Raw genomic sequence first — 20,084 nt, 5'->3', positions numbered from 1 at the left:
CATGCTGAAGCGCACATTGCGCAGAAGTCACCAACTGTCTGCAGAATCAATAGCTAATGACCTCCAAACTTGGCGTGGCCTTCAGATGAGCACAACAACAGTGCAAAGAGAGCTTCATGGAATGGGTTTCCATGGCCGAGCAGTTGCATCCAAGCCTTACATCACCAAGTGCAATGCAAAGCGTCGGATGCCGTGGTGTAAAGCATGCCGACACTGGACTCTAGAGTAGTGGAGACGTGTTCTCTGGAGTGACCAATCACGCTTCTCTGTCTGGCAATCCGATAGATATGTCTGGGTTTGGTAGTTGCCAGGAGAACGGTACTTACCTGACTGCATTATGCAAAGTGTAAAGTTTGGTGGAGGGGGGATTATGGTGTGGGGTTGCTTTTCAGGGGTTGGGCTTGGCCCCTTAGTTCCAGTGAAGGGAACTCTTAAGGTGTCAGTATACAAAGACATTTTGCACAATTTCATGCTCCCAACCTTGCGGGAAGAGTTTGGGGATGGCCCCTTCCTGTTCCAACATGAATGAGCACCAGTGCACTAACCAAGGCCCATAAAGACATGGATGAGCAAGTTTGGGATGAATTAGAGTGGAGACTGTGAGCCAGGCCTCCTCCCCCGACATCAGTGCCTGACCTCACAAAAGTGCTTCTGAAAGAACGGTCAAACCTTCCCATAGACACCCTCCTAAACCTTGTGGACAACCTTCCCAAAAGAGTTGAAGCTGTTATAGCTGCAAAGGGCGGGGCCAACTGAGTATTGAACTGGAATGCCATTAAAGTTCATGTGCTTGTTAAAGTAGGCATCCCAATACATTGGGCAATATAGTGTAGCTAGAAGTAGCCACTTCATAATGACCGCTTGTCTCAGGTCTGAGCACTTTCCCAATACAAGCAACACCAAGAGAAATGCAGCCAGAGAATCAGTATGTCAGTCTCTGTGCATTCCTCTTGCCACCACGTGTGTTGAGAAAGTCCTTCAGACCCAAGACAAGCAGACATTTTTAAGCAGATTTCTCCTTCCTAGGTATGTTGTTGGATGACAATGGGGTGAAAGAGGGGTGCCCAGTCTAACCTCATAGCTTTAGTTAGGAACTACCTAGTATCATGGGATGAAGTACTACATGTAATTTGTCTCATGGAAGACAAACAAAAATGATAGTTCTCCATTTAAGAGAAATCTTTTAAACTGGACACAGGCACAAAAGGATAACATTTGTGCCCAGAGGAATTTACTTAATATTGCATAGTATATAGAAAGCCAAAGTGTTTTGGGGGGCAGCTTGGTAAATACCCTGTTCTGGACAACTCAGACAAATATGTCCTGAGGGGGAGTTTCCATATTAAAACAGAGACTGCTCTGATTGCTGTTTTTTCGAGTTATTTATCAAGCCTTGATGAGGGCTCATTGGAATCCTTGAAGCATGTTGGCTTTGTATTTTAAACTCCTCTTGACACAAAGCCATGAGTCTGGCACAGTTTCACATTTTCTAACGTGACAAGAGCTGAGCTATGACCCCTGTTCTCTAGATAGCTGCCTAAGCTAAAATTCTATACACAAGACAAATTGTATTTTTAGGACCCCCACTAGAATCAATAGATCCAGTGTTTCACATCTCTTCCCTTTCACCCAACAGTAAAAAAGATGACAGAGGCTGTAAACTTTTCATACTCTATCCAAAACTAAAAAACAAAAATTGTAGGTGGGCATTGCCTACGTTGGCTTTCATGTAGTTACGAAAAGTAAAAGGGCTGTACCGAAAGTCATGCAAAAGTGAGCATAACCTTTTTATTAACTTACATAGGTCAATCAGGTTTCACATATTGGTAGACAGTAGCTCTTCCTCTATAGTAATTTTTCTTCTTTTTCGTTGCAGGTAAATAATGGTTTCCAAGCAGAAGCAACGTGCCTTTAATGAGTTCTTGACAAAAGAGGGGTGCAAGCTGTTCAACATCCACAGAAGGCTACAGAATGTTTACTGAGGTGACACTATGGACAAAAGCAATGTGCACAGATGGATCAAGAAGATTAAAGAAGGGGAAACCAGCACTGAAGACAAACCACGCAGTGGGAGACCATCAACTGTGACCTCCGACATGGATAATCAGCGAGTGCAACTCATCATTGCTTGTGCAACTCAACATTGCTTCTGCTTGAAATCCATTATTTACCTGAGTACTATGAAGGAAGAGTTACTCTAACAACATGTAATATATGAACAATCTACTGTATGTCAGGTAATAAAAAAAGTTATGCCTACTTTTACATTGAATACCAAATTAAAAAAGAAAAAAAGCGCCATTTACAAAAAACACCAAAGTGTCAGCAGCATACCCCACCCAAAATAAAATTTTGGCAACAATAATCCTAATTAAAAGGTATGCGCTAATAACAAACTTATACAAAGGTGTATATCATCATCCAAAAAAACATTTAGTGTTTTAAATAAATAATTATAGTGTCCAAACATAAATTAGTGTCCAAAAAAATAATATATTAGTGTCCAAAAAAATATATATATATCTTCAGTGACTTGAACCAATTGTGAAAAATCCACCACCAAAGGAGATTAAATGAACTCACCAGAGCTAATGGCTGGTCAGATTTTAAACCAGCAACAGCGCTTGTGCTCTGGGAGCAATGAACCCGATGTCCAAATAGATATGGTGATGTTTCAGACACTTCCGGATAATAATAATCACAGACAAACAACTTTGCAGCCCAAGCTCTTATGATGAACTTCTCCACTCGTTCATATCTCCATGCGAGCATGCAGTACAAAACAAGGTGTCCAACAGACACCAGCTTCAATCGCAAAAAAAAAGGTGAGATACAATTACTGCTCACCGCGGATCTCTCCCATACAGCACAGAACAGCAAGGCTCTTTAAAGTCCACATCAAGTAGGCCACACCCAACCGGTTTCGTCACACAGAAGTCATCAAGGGGCAAGTGTTATTTAAAACACTAAATGTTTTTTTGGATGATGATATACACCTTTGTATAAGTTTGTTATTAGCGCATACCTTTTAATTAGGACTACTTTTACATTGCTTTCGATAGAGCCCTCTTATAACATTGCATGCAATAAAGAAGAGGAATGGCTGTAATGGCAGCGATAGATGATGGGGTAGGAGAAGAGGCCATAGTGCCAACCTTACCCTTTCTGAACCATATTAGTTATTGCCACCATGGGATGTTCTTGCTTCTACACCACAGTGCCAAAGACCATTCTCTATAAACACATTAAAATTAGCCTGCATTGTTCCCCAATACCGTTTTACATAAAAAAACTTCTGCATTAAATGTCATATTTATTGGTCCCCAAATCCAGCAGTATCCTACCCAGCAACACTGCAGAAGTACATTTATTTAAGTTTATTTAATGCAGCAGGCGTGTAATCTCAGCACTTGGCAAGGTAATCAAAACTGCTGTAAATTTTTTTTTCCCAGCCGTGAATTTCATTCAGTGCCCTTGATTAATTATGCATTAACCCATTACTCTGAAGCCTTAGCCAGTAAATCTTTGGCGGGAAACAGTTTGTTACACCAGTGGTTTGAATGGATCAGATTGTATATTTGTGTGCCTGTATAGATTCACACAAATTATTCATGAATCATTTTCTTTCATGGAGGGCATATGGATAAATAAACAAAAGCGCAATTTATAATTTACAATAATAATATGAATACTGTCACTGTCAAATAATATGTTCATGTCAAGTACATCTTTCAAGTGGCAAAGATATTTAGACCCATTACACTCGAAAAATAAATAGTAAATAAATGTTTTTTTCATGTGTGCCCTAGTCAATGAATCAGCAGAACTGTATGGCCAAGGCTGGGCTCTTGTTCTAGAGTTAGACGCACTGTCAATCAGGGGCGGACTGACAACTCATGGGGCCCCTGGGCAATAGGGGATCATGGGGCCCCTGTGTCCTTGCCCACACTCAAAGCACACCCAAAAAAAGCCTATAAAAAGGTACCAGGGGCAGTTCATGGGGCCCCCTACTGACCCCGGGCCCTCGAATGGTCAGTCCGCCCCTGCTGTCAATAAGCTACAGCTATGTAGACAGAATACTGTATATGAGACTGTACCAAAAGTCATGCAAAAGTGACATTACGTTTCTCATTACTTACATAGATCATTCAAATTTTACATGTTGGTAGAGTAACACCTCTTCTATAGTAACTATTCCTCTAAAGTAACTCTTCTTCTTCTTCATTGAAGGTAAACAATGGATTCCAAACAGAAGCAGAGCATCGTCATTGAGTTCTTGATGAAGGAGGGGTGCAAGCTGTCCAACATCCACAGAAGGCTACAGAATGTTTACAGAGATGACACCATTGACAAGAACATTGGTGACTCTTGTCAGTACTGTCATCTCCGTAAACATTCTATAGCCATCTGTGGATATCAGAAAACCTACACTTCTCCTTCATGAAGAACTCAATGACGGCACTTTGGTTCTGCTTGGAATCCATTATTTACCTGCAATGAAAAAGAAGAAGAAGAGTTATCAAAAAGGAAGGGTCTACCACCATGTGAAATATCAACAACCTATATGAGGTAATAAAAAAGTTCTGCCCACTTTTGCATTATTTGCAGGACAGCCCTCTTATCTTAGTAGATAGCTAAAGGCAGACATTATGGATAGGGATATGTATTTTCCTCTATAGTGGCCTTTTTTATATTTACAGAGTTCTCTCATGTAAGACTCTGGAATATGCAGTTCAATTTTGGGCACCAGTTAAAAAAAAAAGATATTGGGGAACTGGAGACGGTGCAGAGAAGGGCAACCCAACTGATAAGAGGCATGGAGGAGCTCAGCTATGAAAGATTAGAGTGAGATATGATCACCATGAATGTAGCACCCTCCTAGTCAGCTAGACTCCAATTGTTAGCAAGGAGGGATGAGTGGGTGTGATAGATAGCAGGGGTAAAATTTTGGTCAGAGCTGAGAGGATCTGCAGACCAGCCCTCTGGAATTTCCCACTGCTCTAGAACTTTGGAGAAAGGTCTAGAAGTAGTGGGTGGATCTGAGGAGTGGCTGGTCTGTACTTTTACAGGATCCTGGCCAATCCCCAACAGGAGGCTTAGCAAGGTGCCAGGACAACGTTTAACTGAGACTGCTCAGCAGAGTAGGAGGAGGAGCAGAGTTCGGGTGAAAGTTGGAGATGGAGTGAGGCTGGAGACAGGAGCCTGGGAGGGGGCCCATATGGAGAGCGGCTCACCTTCAGGCAGTGGAGCTTGTAATGAGGAAAGCTCAGACCTTTATCAGCCCCTAGAGCGAGGACTACCTGTGCAGCAGGGAAAGAGCGGCCCAGCTAAAAGGCCTGGATGCATCCACCAACCCACCAGCCACGCAGCAAAAGGACTGAGTGAGTACACCTGCACCCCTGGGCCAGAAAAGGGAAGGAGGCACTCTAGTGGGAAGCTGGATTAGCCTGCCACCCAGGATTGTTTCACTATTTACATAGCAGACACCAGATGCCCTGCTCATGGATTCACCCAGAACAGCTGGATAAGGAGTATCTGGGGTCCGGGTTGGTACTGCAGGAGATTCTGGCTAGCTCTCCAAAATAGACCTTTGACTGTAACCACTTGTACATAGTTCAGGAAGTTGTCCTCGGTTTCTCAGTTCCATTGGCCATCCCGTACACCCCTTACCCTATTCAAGTTGACATCCCCGTAATAAAATCCAAAAAACAAGCTTAAGGACTGATTACTGACTGCTGAATGCATGTCGGTGTGGGAATACGTGCTGCCTGGCTGTGCTGGACTATAGGGGGACCCAAAACTTAAGCAACTCCTAAGGGGGTAGTGCTACATGTATAAATACATCAGTGGTTCATATAGTGAACTTGGTGCAGAGGTATTCACTTTAAGGTCATCAAAGAGGACAAGGGGCACTCTTTACGTCTGGAGGAGAAGAGATTTAACTTCCAAACACAGAAAGGTTTCTTCACAGTAAGAGCTGTGAAAATGTGGAATAGACTCCCTTAAGAGTTGGTTCTGGCAAGCTCAGTGGGTTAAAAAAGATCTGGATTCTTTCCCAGGTCCACTTAATATAACTGAATGCTAATTTATGAAGGTAAAGTTTATCCAGGAAATATTCAATTGCCTCTCAGGGGGATCAAGGAGGAATTTTTCCCCTGCCGGAGTAAATTGGATCCTGTTTTGCTGAGGTTTTTTATACCTTTTTCTGGATCAACTGTGGGTATAGGATTGTGTATATAGGATTGTATACTTGTTTTTGCTTCTGTTGGTTGAACTGGGTATCTTTTTTCAACCAGACTAACTATGTAGGACTTGGTTTATATACTTTTAGACAACAGTGACACATTGTAACACAAGGAAGAGAGGGGAGTAAATTGGAATTGAACCACACTGAGGGCAGCAATGGACAGCTTGAAATTAGTATACAGCCTGTCCAGCTTTTCTTCAGTCCACTTTAATAACTTTTTAAAAATTAAAGTGACAGGGGAAGATTTACTAAAACTTGAGTGTGCAAAATCTGGTGGAGCTCTATGTAGAAACCAATCAGCTTCTATGTTTTATTTTCAAAGCTTAATTGAACAAGCTGAAGTTAGAAGCTGATTGGCTGCCATGCACAGCTGCACCAGAGTGCTCCAGTTTTTAGTAAATCTCCCCCTTGTTGTAAAAAAAAAAAAAAAAAAATACAAGGAAAATTGGGTTTTCATCCAGACACAGCGCCATTAATCTGTGCCCTAGGTCATACACAATGGTGGAAAACATGTACAGAAAATGACTTTTCAATAAGTAGACACAGAGCTGGAGGTCAAATTATAGGCAGCTGGCTGTACGAAATGCAGCATTCTAGTCTCTAGGGTGACTGTACTGGGAGTTCCACCTGTCCTGTGCTGAGATATGTGTGCTGTTCTTTTATATCTAAAGGGTAATTGTTTTTTAATACCAAAATTAGGACTTTGAATCTGTGACTTTGGCTTTGGTCAAATATGGTGGTGTTGGGATTTCCAACCTGAATATTCAGCACAAAGGGCTATAACAAAGAGAGGCAAAAAACAATTGGGGACACTATAAAGTAAACCTTTTACATTGCCCTGAATGGGAAAAGTGAAGGTTCCCTTTAAGGATTACAAAATCCATCCTTTACTGTCAAAAAGTCTAAATTATTATGAACAGGGCTCCCGGAGCCATCAGGCTGGCATAAATCAAACAACACAACCTGCTTGATTGCACTTTATCGCATGTTAGTCTTTGTCAACTATTGATGGTCCTATGAGTAATAAAGTAAATGTTAATCACACTCTCCTGCGGTAGAAAGATTCTAGAAATATGATGTTTTATGGAGTACAATAATGCACACCAACATTTGCATATTTCAAATCATGACCAATGATACCTGAATGTATGTAATAGCAAGGGGTGCTGGTGTGTGCTGCAGGGTCTATTGATGCTGGCTGCTGTGGGTTATATTAATGCTGGAGGGGATCTATATTTGTGGGGGGTTTACTGTTGCTATGGAGGTCTATTGTTGCTAGTGCGGGATCTATTATTGCTAGGGATAGATCCAGGGGCGGACTGACAACTCATGGGGCCCCCGGGGCAATAGGAAATCATGGGTTCCCTGTGTGCTTGCCCACACTAAAGCCACACCTAAAAAAGCCTATGAAAAGTACCAGGGGCATCTCATGGGGCCCCCTACTGACCCCGGGCCCTCGGGCAGTGCCCGAGTGTCTAAATGGTCAGTCCGCCCCTGGGTAGATCTTATGTTGCTGGGGGGGGTCAATTGTTGCTGGGAGGGATCTATTGTTGCTGGCTGCTGGAGAGTCTATAGATGTTGGGGGTCCATTATTGCTAGTTGCAGGGGATCTATTTTGATGCTTTTCTTGTTATCATTAACAAATACCATACAAATTATTTAGCACTACAAAATGATACTTGTTTCTGTATTCTCTAAATGGATGGTACTGGGAGTTGGGTAGGGGGTGGAGCCAAGGAAAAATGCTCCAGTGGTAGAGACAGGAGTAACTTGGAAAGGGAGGGTTCCTGCACCTATACTATGAGAAAAAATGCCCTGCCTTTAAATACTAAGAATTCAAACTGAATACAAACAGAACCCCAATACCATTTCATATAAACAACAAGCCTATTATTCACAGCTCCCACCCCTAACTACAAATGGCTCAAAAAAGCAAATGGATTTGGTAGACTTGGGTGATGTTACTAAAGAGCTAAGCATTTGAACTTCCTTGAAACAGATCCCAGGAACTCATTCTCATGTGATTTTGAGCATCCAGCTCTTCTGGGTGGCATAATGAGGTCATGCAAGCCTCCTGGAATCATTGAAAGCAAGGCTAAGTTAAATATGTTGGCATTTTTGCAAACAATTTTGTAAAAATTTTGTAAAAATTTTATTTTGCAGTGGCTTAAGGCCATTTGTATTTGGTTGATGGGGGCTGTAAGTAAAACTAACTTGTGCAATAACAGCAGCTAACTGTCCATGTTCACATACAAAAGTGCGTGACTAATTTGGAATCCCGGCCAACACTCTAGATGTAATTTTGTAAGGTTGAGATGTAAAGTAGGAAGCCAATAGTCATTGCAGAACATACAAAAGAGGGGCAAACTGAAAAATGTATAGCTTTTGCAGATCAATCTTCTTAGAGGGCGTTTTTTTACACCTAAAGCACATATCTCAAACACAAGGCCCATGGGCAAAATACAGCCAGCTAGGCCCGTTTGTTTAGCCCTAGCACCTCTCCTGCAGTTGTGGCACCCCCCTAGTCTCCGCCTCACCTTGTCTCAGCATTTGATAGTAGAGAGGAGGGCAGAACTCCTCCTAAAGATCTGCATCTATCTGTGCAGCCAGAGCACCCCCTTTTGTCTCCTCCTCCCCTGGTCATTCAGCATTACGTTGACTCCAGCCCTCCTCTGGTCCTCCTCCAGACTCTGCACTTTCTGCTTCCCAGCTCTGCCCCAGCACAAGATAAGGGGGATGCACTGTGATATAAGAGGGGGGGAGGACTCTTGACTTCTGATGGTGGTTGGGTTCTTGACATCTGATATAATGGGGGTGGGGTGCTCTGGACATTTAGTCTTACAGATACAACCACCCCTTTGAGGTCAACCATAATGTTGATGCAGCCCACGATGAAATGGAGTTTGCTAACCCTGACCTAAAGGGATGTTGGGGATACTCTGCAATCCCTGAAATAAATAATGGCAGTGTTTAACTGGCTTCAGTCAGAATCGAAAGGAATATTTTCCTTCTCAGTGCTTAGTTTCCAGCCCACTCTCATATTATTATAATTAATATTATTATTTTACAGAATGTAAATAGCGCCAACAGTTTTCTAAGCGTTTTACAAAATTAAGGGAAACAGTACATTACAACAGAAGGGCCCTGCTCTTCAGAGCTTACAATCTCTTTGACTACTTTATGGAGCTAGATCCTACCCAAAAAGATAAATATTAATTATTCTATTAAAATGTTTCATTTTCCCCGGAATGTATATTTCCTAATTAGAAGGAAGGCAAATCATTTTTGTGTTTCAACTTCTTTTGTCAGCAACATCTTAAAAATATGGATTATTTATTTCACTTGTGCTTCTGCTAAAGCCTGCACCATTAGCATACATAGGGCACAAGAGTTGAGAAAATTCATGTTGTTCATATCTCAATGAAAGATCTTCTATAAACTATACAGGGTTGCACTTGCACCACGTCTAGGGTGCACCGTGGATTGGTACAATTCAGCATTCAAATGTGTTACCGATTAAATAAAATGCATGCAGATTCATAGGCTGTCATGTTGTTGTATATAAATTAACACTGACTGCACATGCTTAACAACTTAAAAAAAAAACTATTACAATAAATAAAATTATAATTTAACGGTAAAGTAAAAAAAAAAGTATAATCAATCTCATTATTCAAAGTACTGGTATTTAAGAAGCCCACGGGTATAGGTCAAGATACCATCGTCTTCATTGAATGTGTACAGATTTTAGCAAGCATTCATTCTTTGTTCCTGGTCATTGTTCCTTTGATGAAAGAGGTGAAGAGGCTGTTCCTCGGGGGAGGTCCCATCAGCATGGGGGCTTGGTTTTTGTGAGTAATCTTGATCTAGAAAAGTAACAAAGAGTAATAGAATCAGAAATGATATTTTCAAAGTGTATGTAATACAAAAACATTTTTTATTTTAGCGCTGGGAATGGTTAGGGCCCCTCACATGTTGCAGCTCAACAACTGCAGCGGTGGCCCCATTTTTGCATTGCAGAACCGTCTGAGTCCTGGGCCTTTGTTGACATTAACACCTGACTCCGGGTTTATTTTCACTTTAAACGTTTGGGCCAAGCTGGAGCCAGCATAGGTGTGTGCAGCCTATTGCATTACCTTGTGCACCCCAAACACACACACAGGGGTGGACTGACAACTCATGGGGCCCCCGGGCAATAGGGGATCATGGGGCCCCTGTGTCCTTGCCCAAACTCAAAAAAAGCATATGAAAAAGGTACCAGGGGCATCTCATGGTGCCCCCTACTGACCTCGGGCCCCATTTTTGCATTGCAGAACCGTCGGAGTCCTGGGCCTTTGTTGACATTAACACCTGACTCCGGGTTTATTTTCACTTTAAACGTTTGTTTGGGCCAAGCTGGAGCCAGCATAGGTGTGTGCAGCCTATTGCATTACCTTGTGCACCCCAAAGCTCAAACACACACACAGGGGTGGACTGACAACTCGTGGGGCACCCGGGCAATAGGGGATCGTGGGGCCCCTGTGTCCTTGCCCAAACTCAAAAAAGCCTATGAAAAAGGTATCAGGGGCATCTCATGGTGCCCCCTACTGACCTCAGGCCCTCGGGCAGTGCCCGAGTTTCCAAATGGTTAGTCCGCCCCTGTACACACATCTATGTGTGTGTATATACTGTATACTGTACATATAGCGGGTAAAATAGCTATTAAACACATCACCATTTTTCTAGGTAAATATATTTCTAAAGATGCTATTGACATGAAATGTTTTCACCACATGTTGGTAACAACCCATGCAATCTATACATACAAAGAAAACAAACAAATACGTTCAGAAATTAAGCTATGTGTAATAAAATGGAATGGCACAGGGAAAAAGTATTGAACACATGAAAAAAGGGAGGTGCAAAAAAGCATGGAAATACAAGACACCAGCTGAAACTTATCAGTAATGAGAAAGCAATTCTGCCCCTTGTCAGTGCAAATGAACTCTCAATTTATGGTCTATAAAAAGGTGTCTCATTACCGAGGTGACACATCTCATGGTGGATAAATGCAAAGAACTCTCTCAATACCTTTGCAACCTTATTGTTGCAAAACATACTGATGGCATTGGTCACAGAAGGATTTCTAAATTTCTGAATGTTCCAGTGAGCACTGTTGGAGTCATAATCCGGAAGTGGAAAGAACATCATTTCACAATAAACCGACCATGACCAGGTGCTCCTAGCAAGATTTCTGACAGAGGAGTGAAAAGAATTATCAGATGAATTGTCCAAGAGCCAAGGACCACTTGGAAGCTTTAGAATGTCCTGGAAGTATCAGATACAATTACTATAAAGAAAACAATAATACAGTCAACCGCCATGGCCTGTATGCATGCCCACCATACAAGATTCCATTGTTGAAGAAAAAGCATGTTGAAGCTCATTTACAGTTTGCTGCATTTAGACAAGCCTGTGAAATACTGGGGGAATATAGTCTGGTCAGATGAGACCATCATTTAACTCTTTGGATGCCATATTACACACTGTGTTTGGAGGTCAAATGGCACTGCACATCACCCCAAAAACACCATCCCAACAGTGAAGCATGGCGGTGAGAACATCATGGTTTGGGGCTGTTTTTTAGCATACAGTACTGGCAAACTTCATATCATTGAAGGAAAGATGAATTGAAAAATGTGCCAAGACATTCTTGATAAAAATCTGCTGCCATCTCCTAGGATGATGAAGATGAAACAAGGGTGGTCAGGAAGACAATGATCCCAAACACAAAGCCAAGGAAACTCTCAATGGGTTTCACAAAAAAAGCAAATAAAGCTGCTAGAATGGCCCAGCCAATCACCTGACTTGAATCCAGTAGAAAATCTATGGAAATAACTAAAGATCAGAGTTCATAGAAGAGTCCAATGGAATCTTCAAGATTTGAAGACTGTGGAAGAATGGGCCAAAATCACACGTGAGCAATGCATGTGACTAGTTTCTCCATATAGGAGGCGGCTTGAAGCTTTCATTACCAACAAAGGAATTTGTACGAAGTATTAAAAAAATTCAGTAAGTGTGTCCTATAATTTTTCCCTGTGTAATTCCATTTTATGACACATCACTTAATTTCTGAACTGATTTGTTTTAGTTTCTTTGTATGTATGGATTGCATGGCTTGTTATCGATATTGTGAAAATCTCATGTCAATAGCACCTTTAGAAATATATTTACCTAGAAAAATGGTGACATGTTCAATACCTATTTTACCTGATATATATGTATATATATATATTTTTTATTATTATTATACAGTATTTATATAGCGCCAAAAAGTTTGCTCAGCACTGTACAGAGTAGTGGGGGACAGTACATGAGACAATACAGTAACAAAACAGTATACGAGGGGTTCGAGGGCCCTGCTCTTTCGAGCTTACAATCTAGGATATATATATCTAGATTGTAAGGAGATATATATATATATATACACACATACATATATACATACATACACATATATATATATATATATATATATATATATATATATATAAATGTAAACAAACACTTTCAAATGTATAAAAATATGGACGGTGTCAGTCGGACAGTGGGAGGCATCGGTAGTTTTTTATTTTTATCCATTTATTATTATTATTATTATTATTATTATACAGGATTTATATAGCGCCAATAGTTTGCTCAGCGCTTTACAAAGGGAGACAATACAGCAACAATACAGTTCAATACAAGAGGGATAGGGGGTCCCTGCTCCTTGGAGCTTACAATCTTTTACATTTTTATTTACATTTTTATTGTTTTTTACAATTTTTTTTTTCACTATTTTTTAGAAGCCCTTTTGAGGAGGGGGGCTTTTGTGAAATATCGGGGGTCTAAACAGACCCTTGATGTCCCTTTCTCTGCAGCCTCAGCTGCACTGGACAGTGAAAAAATGGGATGTTCTCTAAGGCTTCCTGTCCATTTCCAAACCGAAGCATAGTAAACAGAGTTTGCTATGCTTCCATTATGAAATGACACGATCAACCGGTACCGGTCGGTTCATTCAGAAAAGGAAGAGGCCAGTAAATTATATACTTTCCAGCCCCTTCTCCCGCTCCCCATCCTGAAACATCCCCCGCAGCAGCCAGCAGGAGAGGAGCAAAGTTGGAAGCACTTCAGTAGGGCACACTGGGGAGTACCTGGGCATCAGGAGGAATCTGCACCACACGGGGTGATCAAGATGGGCCCAGGCACACCCTTTTAAAAGCCTGAAACAACTTTTGAAATAACAGGAACATATTAAAACTTATACAAGATTTTAGTGTTTGGGTTAACATATATATTTGAATTAGTTGACTTGTGTTACTTTATATACTAGGTAATGGACACGTACCCAACCTGGAAAGGTTAGTGCGCCTCAAAGGCCACCAAAAATGTCTCATCAGCTAATGAGGCAGTAATAAGTTCACTCTGTGAAAACCATTGTACAGATTAGGACAATGACACAAGCTTTGATTTACTTTGCCGTAAACTACCTAAAATTATAGGCGCTCCAAAAAGATTATGTCGACGACGTTTCCTAATTCAAAATTAAAGAAGGAAGACATTTTATGAGTGCCTACTTAGCTCAGAGCTAATTGAAAGTGATTATCAATCTGGCATTTTCCCTGTGACTTTAAGATACATGGTTGCACCATAATCGATGTCCCTAATTACGTAATAAAAAGGTTACACGTTGCCGATGGGCTGGAGAGGCGATAACGTTTATCAAAAGTATTAGGAGACATTTTTCTTGATGCACCTACAAGTAATCCATGATCCGTCATTTATTAAATATCAGTTGTCAGAGGTATCGTGGCCAATGTGGAAAAGGCTCTTCTCGGGGACAAGATGCCACTTCGTTAGAGGCTGCAAAATATATTTCTTTTTAAAGTGCATAGCTGACATTTGCAATGTAAAAATGGATGTCTTCTTTTTTTTTTCTGTGCCATATATTAGCCGTATTGAATAGGAAAGTATGTCATGGATAGGGTAATCATTAAAACGGAAAATGGAGCTTTCAACTATTTTTTTGGATTGTGTCATTTTCTTGAAAAGGTATTGGAATAAAAGGATCACCAGTCGCTACTGACTTCGGCTTTAAAGGATAAAATGTACTTTTACAACACATTAGCTCTTTTAATATATGCAGGGATATCAAGCAACTTTGCAAATATAACCCCTTACCACCTCCTCTTTTTTCTGCATGCTTTTACAGCTGTCAGGTCAGGCCCAGGCTAGTGAAAGCATTGCGTTGTTTACATTTAGTCTGTTTGCAGTCTGCACTGATCTGTAGGGGAGTCTACAGAGCATCCCGTGCACTGACCAGGACTGAAAGCACCTGAGGGCCCGACATTTATTTATTTCAGGTACTTATATAGCGCCATCAATTTATGCAGCGCTTTACATATATATTGTACATTCACATCAGTCCCTAACCCTCAAGGGGCGTACAATCTAAGGTCCCTAACTCACATTCATACATACACATACTAGGGACAATTTAGACGGGAGACAATTAACCCACCAGCATGTCTTTGGAGTGTGGGAGCAAACCATCCTCTAGTGGGCCCTGTGCTCACTGCCCAGAACCATAGAGCTGAACACCAGAATTGGCAGGTCCGGCACTGGCGCCCTGTGCTTTTCACAGATGAGAGCAGGTTCACCCTGAGCACATGTGACAGATGTGAAAGGATGTGGAGAAGCTGTGGAGAACATTATGCTGCCTGTAACATCGTTCAGCATGACTGTTTTGGTGTCACGTGGTGGTCAGTGAAGGTCTGGGGAGGCATATCCATGGAGGGACACACAGACCTCTACAGGCTAGACAAAGGCACCTTGACTGCCATTAGGTATCAGGATGAAATCCTTGGACCCATTGTCAGACCCTATGCTGGTGCAGTGGGTCCTGACTTCCTCCTGGTGCACAACAATGCCCAGCCTCATGTTGCGTGAGTATGCAGGCAGTTCCCGGAAGATGAAGGAATTGATACCATTGAATGGCCCCTACACTCGCCTGACCTAAATCCAATAGAACACCTCTGGGATATCATGTTTCAGTCCATCCGACACTGTCAAGTTGCACCTCAGACTGTCCAAGAGCTCAGTGATGCCCTGGTCCAGATCTGGGAGGAAATACGCCAGGACACCATCCATGGTCTCATTAGGAGCATGCCCCAATGTTGTCAGCCATGCATACAAGCATGTGGGGGCCATACAAACTACTGAGTACCATTTTGAGTTTCTGCATCGAAATTTTAGCAAAACGGACTCGCCTGCTGCATCATGTTTTCACTTTGATGGAAATGAAAATTATCAACCTACAGGGGACTGAATTCAAAGACACCCTGAAAATCAAACGATGGGGAATCCTTACATTCCTAGCACATCACCCAGTCCATATCAGTATAGATATCCAGCAGGAGATTTTTCCCCATTGAGATCTGATGTGTTTTTAAAGTGTTCCTTTCATTTTTTTGAGCAACGTATTTTATCGTCCATAGCCTGACTACATCTCCACTTTACAGGTAATCTTCGGAGAAAAACATGGATGCTATAAATACTAGTTGTCCAACTGTCATGTTGGGCCTCTTGTTCCAGTACTTTGGGTTTCTGGGAAAAAGCATGCAGATTAGAGGTTTTGACCTTTCTCCAACTTTTTTGACCTAAGAGGTACAGCATGATTGCCAGCAATCTAGTATCTTCAGAAGGAATCAGCAATAGCAGAGCATGCATTTCTTCTATGACAGAATTACCATAAACCTCAATATGACTACCTCTCTGTATTCGCCAATGTTACCCCCTCTTCTTGTATACGAGGGGCATTCAAGTCAAACCGGTACTTTTGAGTTTATATAAAAAAAGAAAAAAATTAAAGAGTGGAAACTGCATTTATTTTTCTACATACTCCCCTGATACATTTATACACTTATCCCAGGGTTTAACTAATGCCTGGAAAGCTTTGACATAGAAAGATTTGTCAGTATGCCTGAACCATCCTAGGACAGCCGACTTCACTTCGCCATCATTGTGTTCACCGTTCCCACAGAAAGATTTGTCTCTTGTACAATTTCACAACCGGTTTTGCGTCGATTATCCAGTACCAGGCGTTCCACATGCTGAATGTTGACAGGAATGACTGCTGTGGGCTGGGAACTACCACGGCTGGGATCATCACTGACGGACATACGGCCATCTTTGAAACATTTACACCAATCAAATGTCTTACTGTGGCTGAGCGACTCATCACCGTAGCGTGCTTGAAGTCTTCTGTAGATATCCGTTGTTTTGCGCCTACGTTCACAAGACACTTCATCATCACACGCTGTTCCATGCACGCACTGACACTGTTGTCTACCATCTTGATTAGCGGTCTCTGGACTGACCCGCGACATGTGCGCTGCCTAGCAGTAATAGGACACACTTGCCACTTACTACTGTGTGTAGTACCGCCATCCCATTTTTTACCTCTAAAATTAAAAGTTTGACTTGAACGCCTGTTGTGTATGGAGCCTGTTCTGATCAACTGTGCTTCACACATGTAGCCGGTCCTCCATGGGATTCGTTCTTCCATAACCAGTAAAGGAGACTCCAAAATTAACTTGTGCAAATTACCAATGAGGTATTCCATATTTGTTTTACACTTCACTTATCAAACACAACGCTAATTAATATTCAAATGAGGAACTGCATATTCATTTTGGTAAATCATTAAGCACATAATTAAATGATATTCAATCTAAAATAATATCCAGTCTACAATGATATTCAATCTTCTATTTGTCATCATTTTTATACCATCAGTCATGGCTGAAAGATAAGAGGCTCGTTCTGGGTGCCAAACATTTTTAGTAGAAAAGAAAATAATTATGTGTATATGAAAAAAAAATGTTTTAGGTTTGGACAATGTAGGGAAGGGTTAGACCCTCTGCCAAGTTTGTATAGCTCTCTGTGTGTCCACTAGGGAAATTTATCCTCTTTGTTTGTCTAGGTGACCATTGCTGCTGAGACAAAAAGTAAGGAGAAATCGAAATTTAGGAGTTGTCATGAGAGCAAAGAGTGAGGTGAAATGTTCCATCGTGGATACATGTCTAAAATGGGACAACTTTCTAAAATGGGAATTCCCTCACTTTGGGGAGATTTTCACTCACTTCCTGTTCGGTCTTCAAGACAGAAAGTGAAGGGAAATTTTCTTAGAAGGTCACAGATAGTAAAACATTAACTTACATGGGGGTTTAACACTTTGCTATTCTATTCAAAACTAACCTAACATTGGGCTATGAATACACTTTAAAGAGGAACTTTGGTCCTCTTTCTGCTGGCCCTCATTACTGGGACCACAATCTTTGATATTCTGGTGCATGCTCTGCCCTTTCTTCGGGTCTTCTTTGTCAGTGCCCTGTGGGAAATATGTGCAGGTGCACGATCATGGCGTCTTTAGGAAGGTGTATGGAAAATGTTCAGTCTGCACGTGTCAATTGTTTGGCACATGCGCAAACTGAACCAAAGTTCTGTACCTTCCTAATTCATGGGCACACTCGTACATGCGCAAATTTGCCAAAATTCTGTGCTGGGTACTGAAGGCCATGCAGGGCCCTCCAGCACAACTTTGCACAATTGTATTTGGTGCAACATAATTCTCGCCTAGGCAAGAAAGAAGGAAGTGGTGCCCCGCAGCACCAAAAAAAGTAAAAATCAATTTAAAAAAGTGCAAATATCCAATTGTGGGAAAGGGAAAGAGCTGGCGCCAGATACAATTTGTTTTGAAGGTCCACTAAGCTTAAAGGGACTCTGCAACTTTGCCTATATTTTAAGCCCATAAGACCAATATATAGTTATCTTCAATGTTACATGATGAAAAAAAAAAAAAACACCATGTGCACGATCCTATACCCAGTGTTGATCTAGATGAAGGCAAACCCCTAAAAACCATATTCCTATTTGCTCCAGCAGGGAAAAAAAAACTTCCTGATCCCCCAGGAGGCAACTGGATATTCCCTGGATCAACTATCCCTGGTGTTTGTGGACAGGTGCAGTCTGTTTTCTCAAACATTAGCACCAGGGGCGGACTGACAGCCCCCAGGCAATAGGGGATCATGGGGCCCCTGTGTCCTTGCCCAAACTCAAAAAAGCCTATGAAAAAGGTACCAGGGGCATCTCATGGGGCCCCCTACTGACCCTGGACCCTCAGGCAGTGCCCGAGTTTCCAAATGGTCAGTCCGCCACTGATTAGCACTTAACTGGGGCTGAAGAGGAATCAAGAGAAATTTTACTTCTTTATGGTTGTCTCAGTACCCTGGAGCAGCGTTCCAGTTGGCTACGCTGAATCCAGATGACCCTGGTGGCCATCTTGACTAAAGCAGAGTATTTTGGTATCCATTTGTGAAGTGGCTAGTGTAGGGAGCGTTCACCTGTCCGTCAGGGACATCACTAGCGGTAGGGAAAGGTTCCAGAGGGAAAGTTTAGTTCCTACGTTCAATCTCCCTCTTGGATTGGACCATCCACACCACACTCCACCTCCCTCGCCAGGCACTGCTTTCAGCTCAGGCCTACAACTGCTGACTCTCCGCTGCATTGACTGTGAGTTCCCGGAAGGGCATTCTCCCCGCTTGTTTTTTGTGACTGTTCAGCAAGTTTTTCAATACATTGGTCTCTGCATCCCAGGCCCCAGTGTTATTACTGCCGCAGCACCATGCTGCACCTAACCCATGTTATTCCCTATATATAAATCATCAATAGGGGCGAGTGAGTTTGGCAAATCTATAGAAAATTTTTTGAAAACCTTTGACCCTTTGAAGTCAATGGGAGGTGAACTTTGATAGGCAATGGGGCTGTTGGGGAAGCTATCGCCAAAAAATAGAAAGGGGAGCCATCTGCTACTGTGGGTATCTGTGCCAATGGAAAAAAAAGAAAAAGTAAACAATAAATGTACTGTTGGATTTGGGGGGAGGTGTTATGTGGCTTTGAGGACAACATGAAATATCCCCAAATCCTTTAAATAAAAGATTTAGGTATGTGGTTGTCACAGTATAGGGACCCCTGCCAAATGGCCAAATTCCATTACTGTGGCTTCCCCCCTCCCGGCCAGCTGGCTGCATGTCCTCCACTGCCCTAAATCATTTCCTGCACCAGTCCCTCTGATGTCCCCGGGGATCCAGTGTCATCCTGGCCCCCTCACTGTGTCCCCTGTCTCCAGCCCGATTCCTCCCTGTGGTCCAGTGACTCCCCCTTCACCTCTCATCCTGCCGCCGTGGGATGAGAGGTGCAGCTTTCACCACCCCTGCTACTATCTTCTCCCTTCCCGGCCTTGGCCGGAGAGGAGAAGGTGGCGAGACTCACACCTCTACGTGGAGAGGTACAAGCCTCCCGCAGGGATGTTCCGGGCTACGGCGTCTTGCTGACGCCACCTCAGCCCTGTCAATCGCAGCATGGGCATGGGAAGTTCCCACGCTTGCAAAAGTCCCTGGACAAAGGCCACGCTCATGAGAGGCACGCCAGCTCTGGCCCACCCTGGTTACCTAGACGACCAGGTAGCGTCCAGCATCAGCTAAAGAAGCTGATGCCAAGCGCTCCAGGTCGTTGTTCACCACTGCGCCAGCCACCGAAGGAGCCCCAGCTGCGGCGGGACCTTTGTAGCCAGACTCTGCAGACCCCCCCAGCCAAACGGGGAACTGCACCCACAGCTGACCAAGACCCCAGCACAGGGGAGAGATTGACTGCTAGCTGCTCAAGACCCCTAGTCCAGGGGAGGGATTGCCTGCCAGCTGCCAGAGACCCCGGCCAAGGGGAGAGATTTCCTGCTAGCTGCCCAAGACCCCCAGTC

The 20,084-nt window shown here is 42.6% G+C and overlaps 1 protein-coding gene across 2 annotated transcripts in view; it reads right to left on the bottom strand.

The window, feature by feature from the left end:
* Positions 1-6,663: 6,663 nt before the first annotated feature.
* Positions 6,664-20,084, bottom strand: part of DGKB (diacylglycerol kinase beta) — a 784,212-nt gene continuing 770,791 nt past the window's right edge. For both annotated transcript variants that reach the window (XM_089654572.1, XM_089654573.1), the window contains one exon: positions 6,664-10,113. In XM_089654572.1, the coding sequence (XP_089510698.1) occupies positions 10,006-10,113 (108 nt within the window). In that variant the 3' untranslated portion in view covers positions 6,664-10,005. The remainder of the gene's footprint in view (positions 10,114-20,084) is intronic.

This window comes from Staurois parvus, unplaced genomic scaffold, assembly GCF_062004578.1.
Source record: "Staurois parvus isolate SC_StPar_1 unplaced genomic scaffold, SC_StPar_1.0 ptg000779l, whole genome shotgun sequence".
Lineage (NCBI taxonomy): Eukaryota > Metazoa > Chordata > Amphibia > Anura > Ranidae > Staurois > Staurois parvus.
The sequence above is the reverse complement of the archived record's forward strand: the minus strand, read 5'-3'. Positions and strand labels throughout refer to the sequence as shown.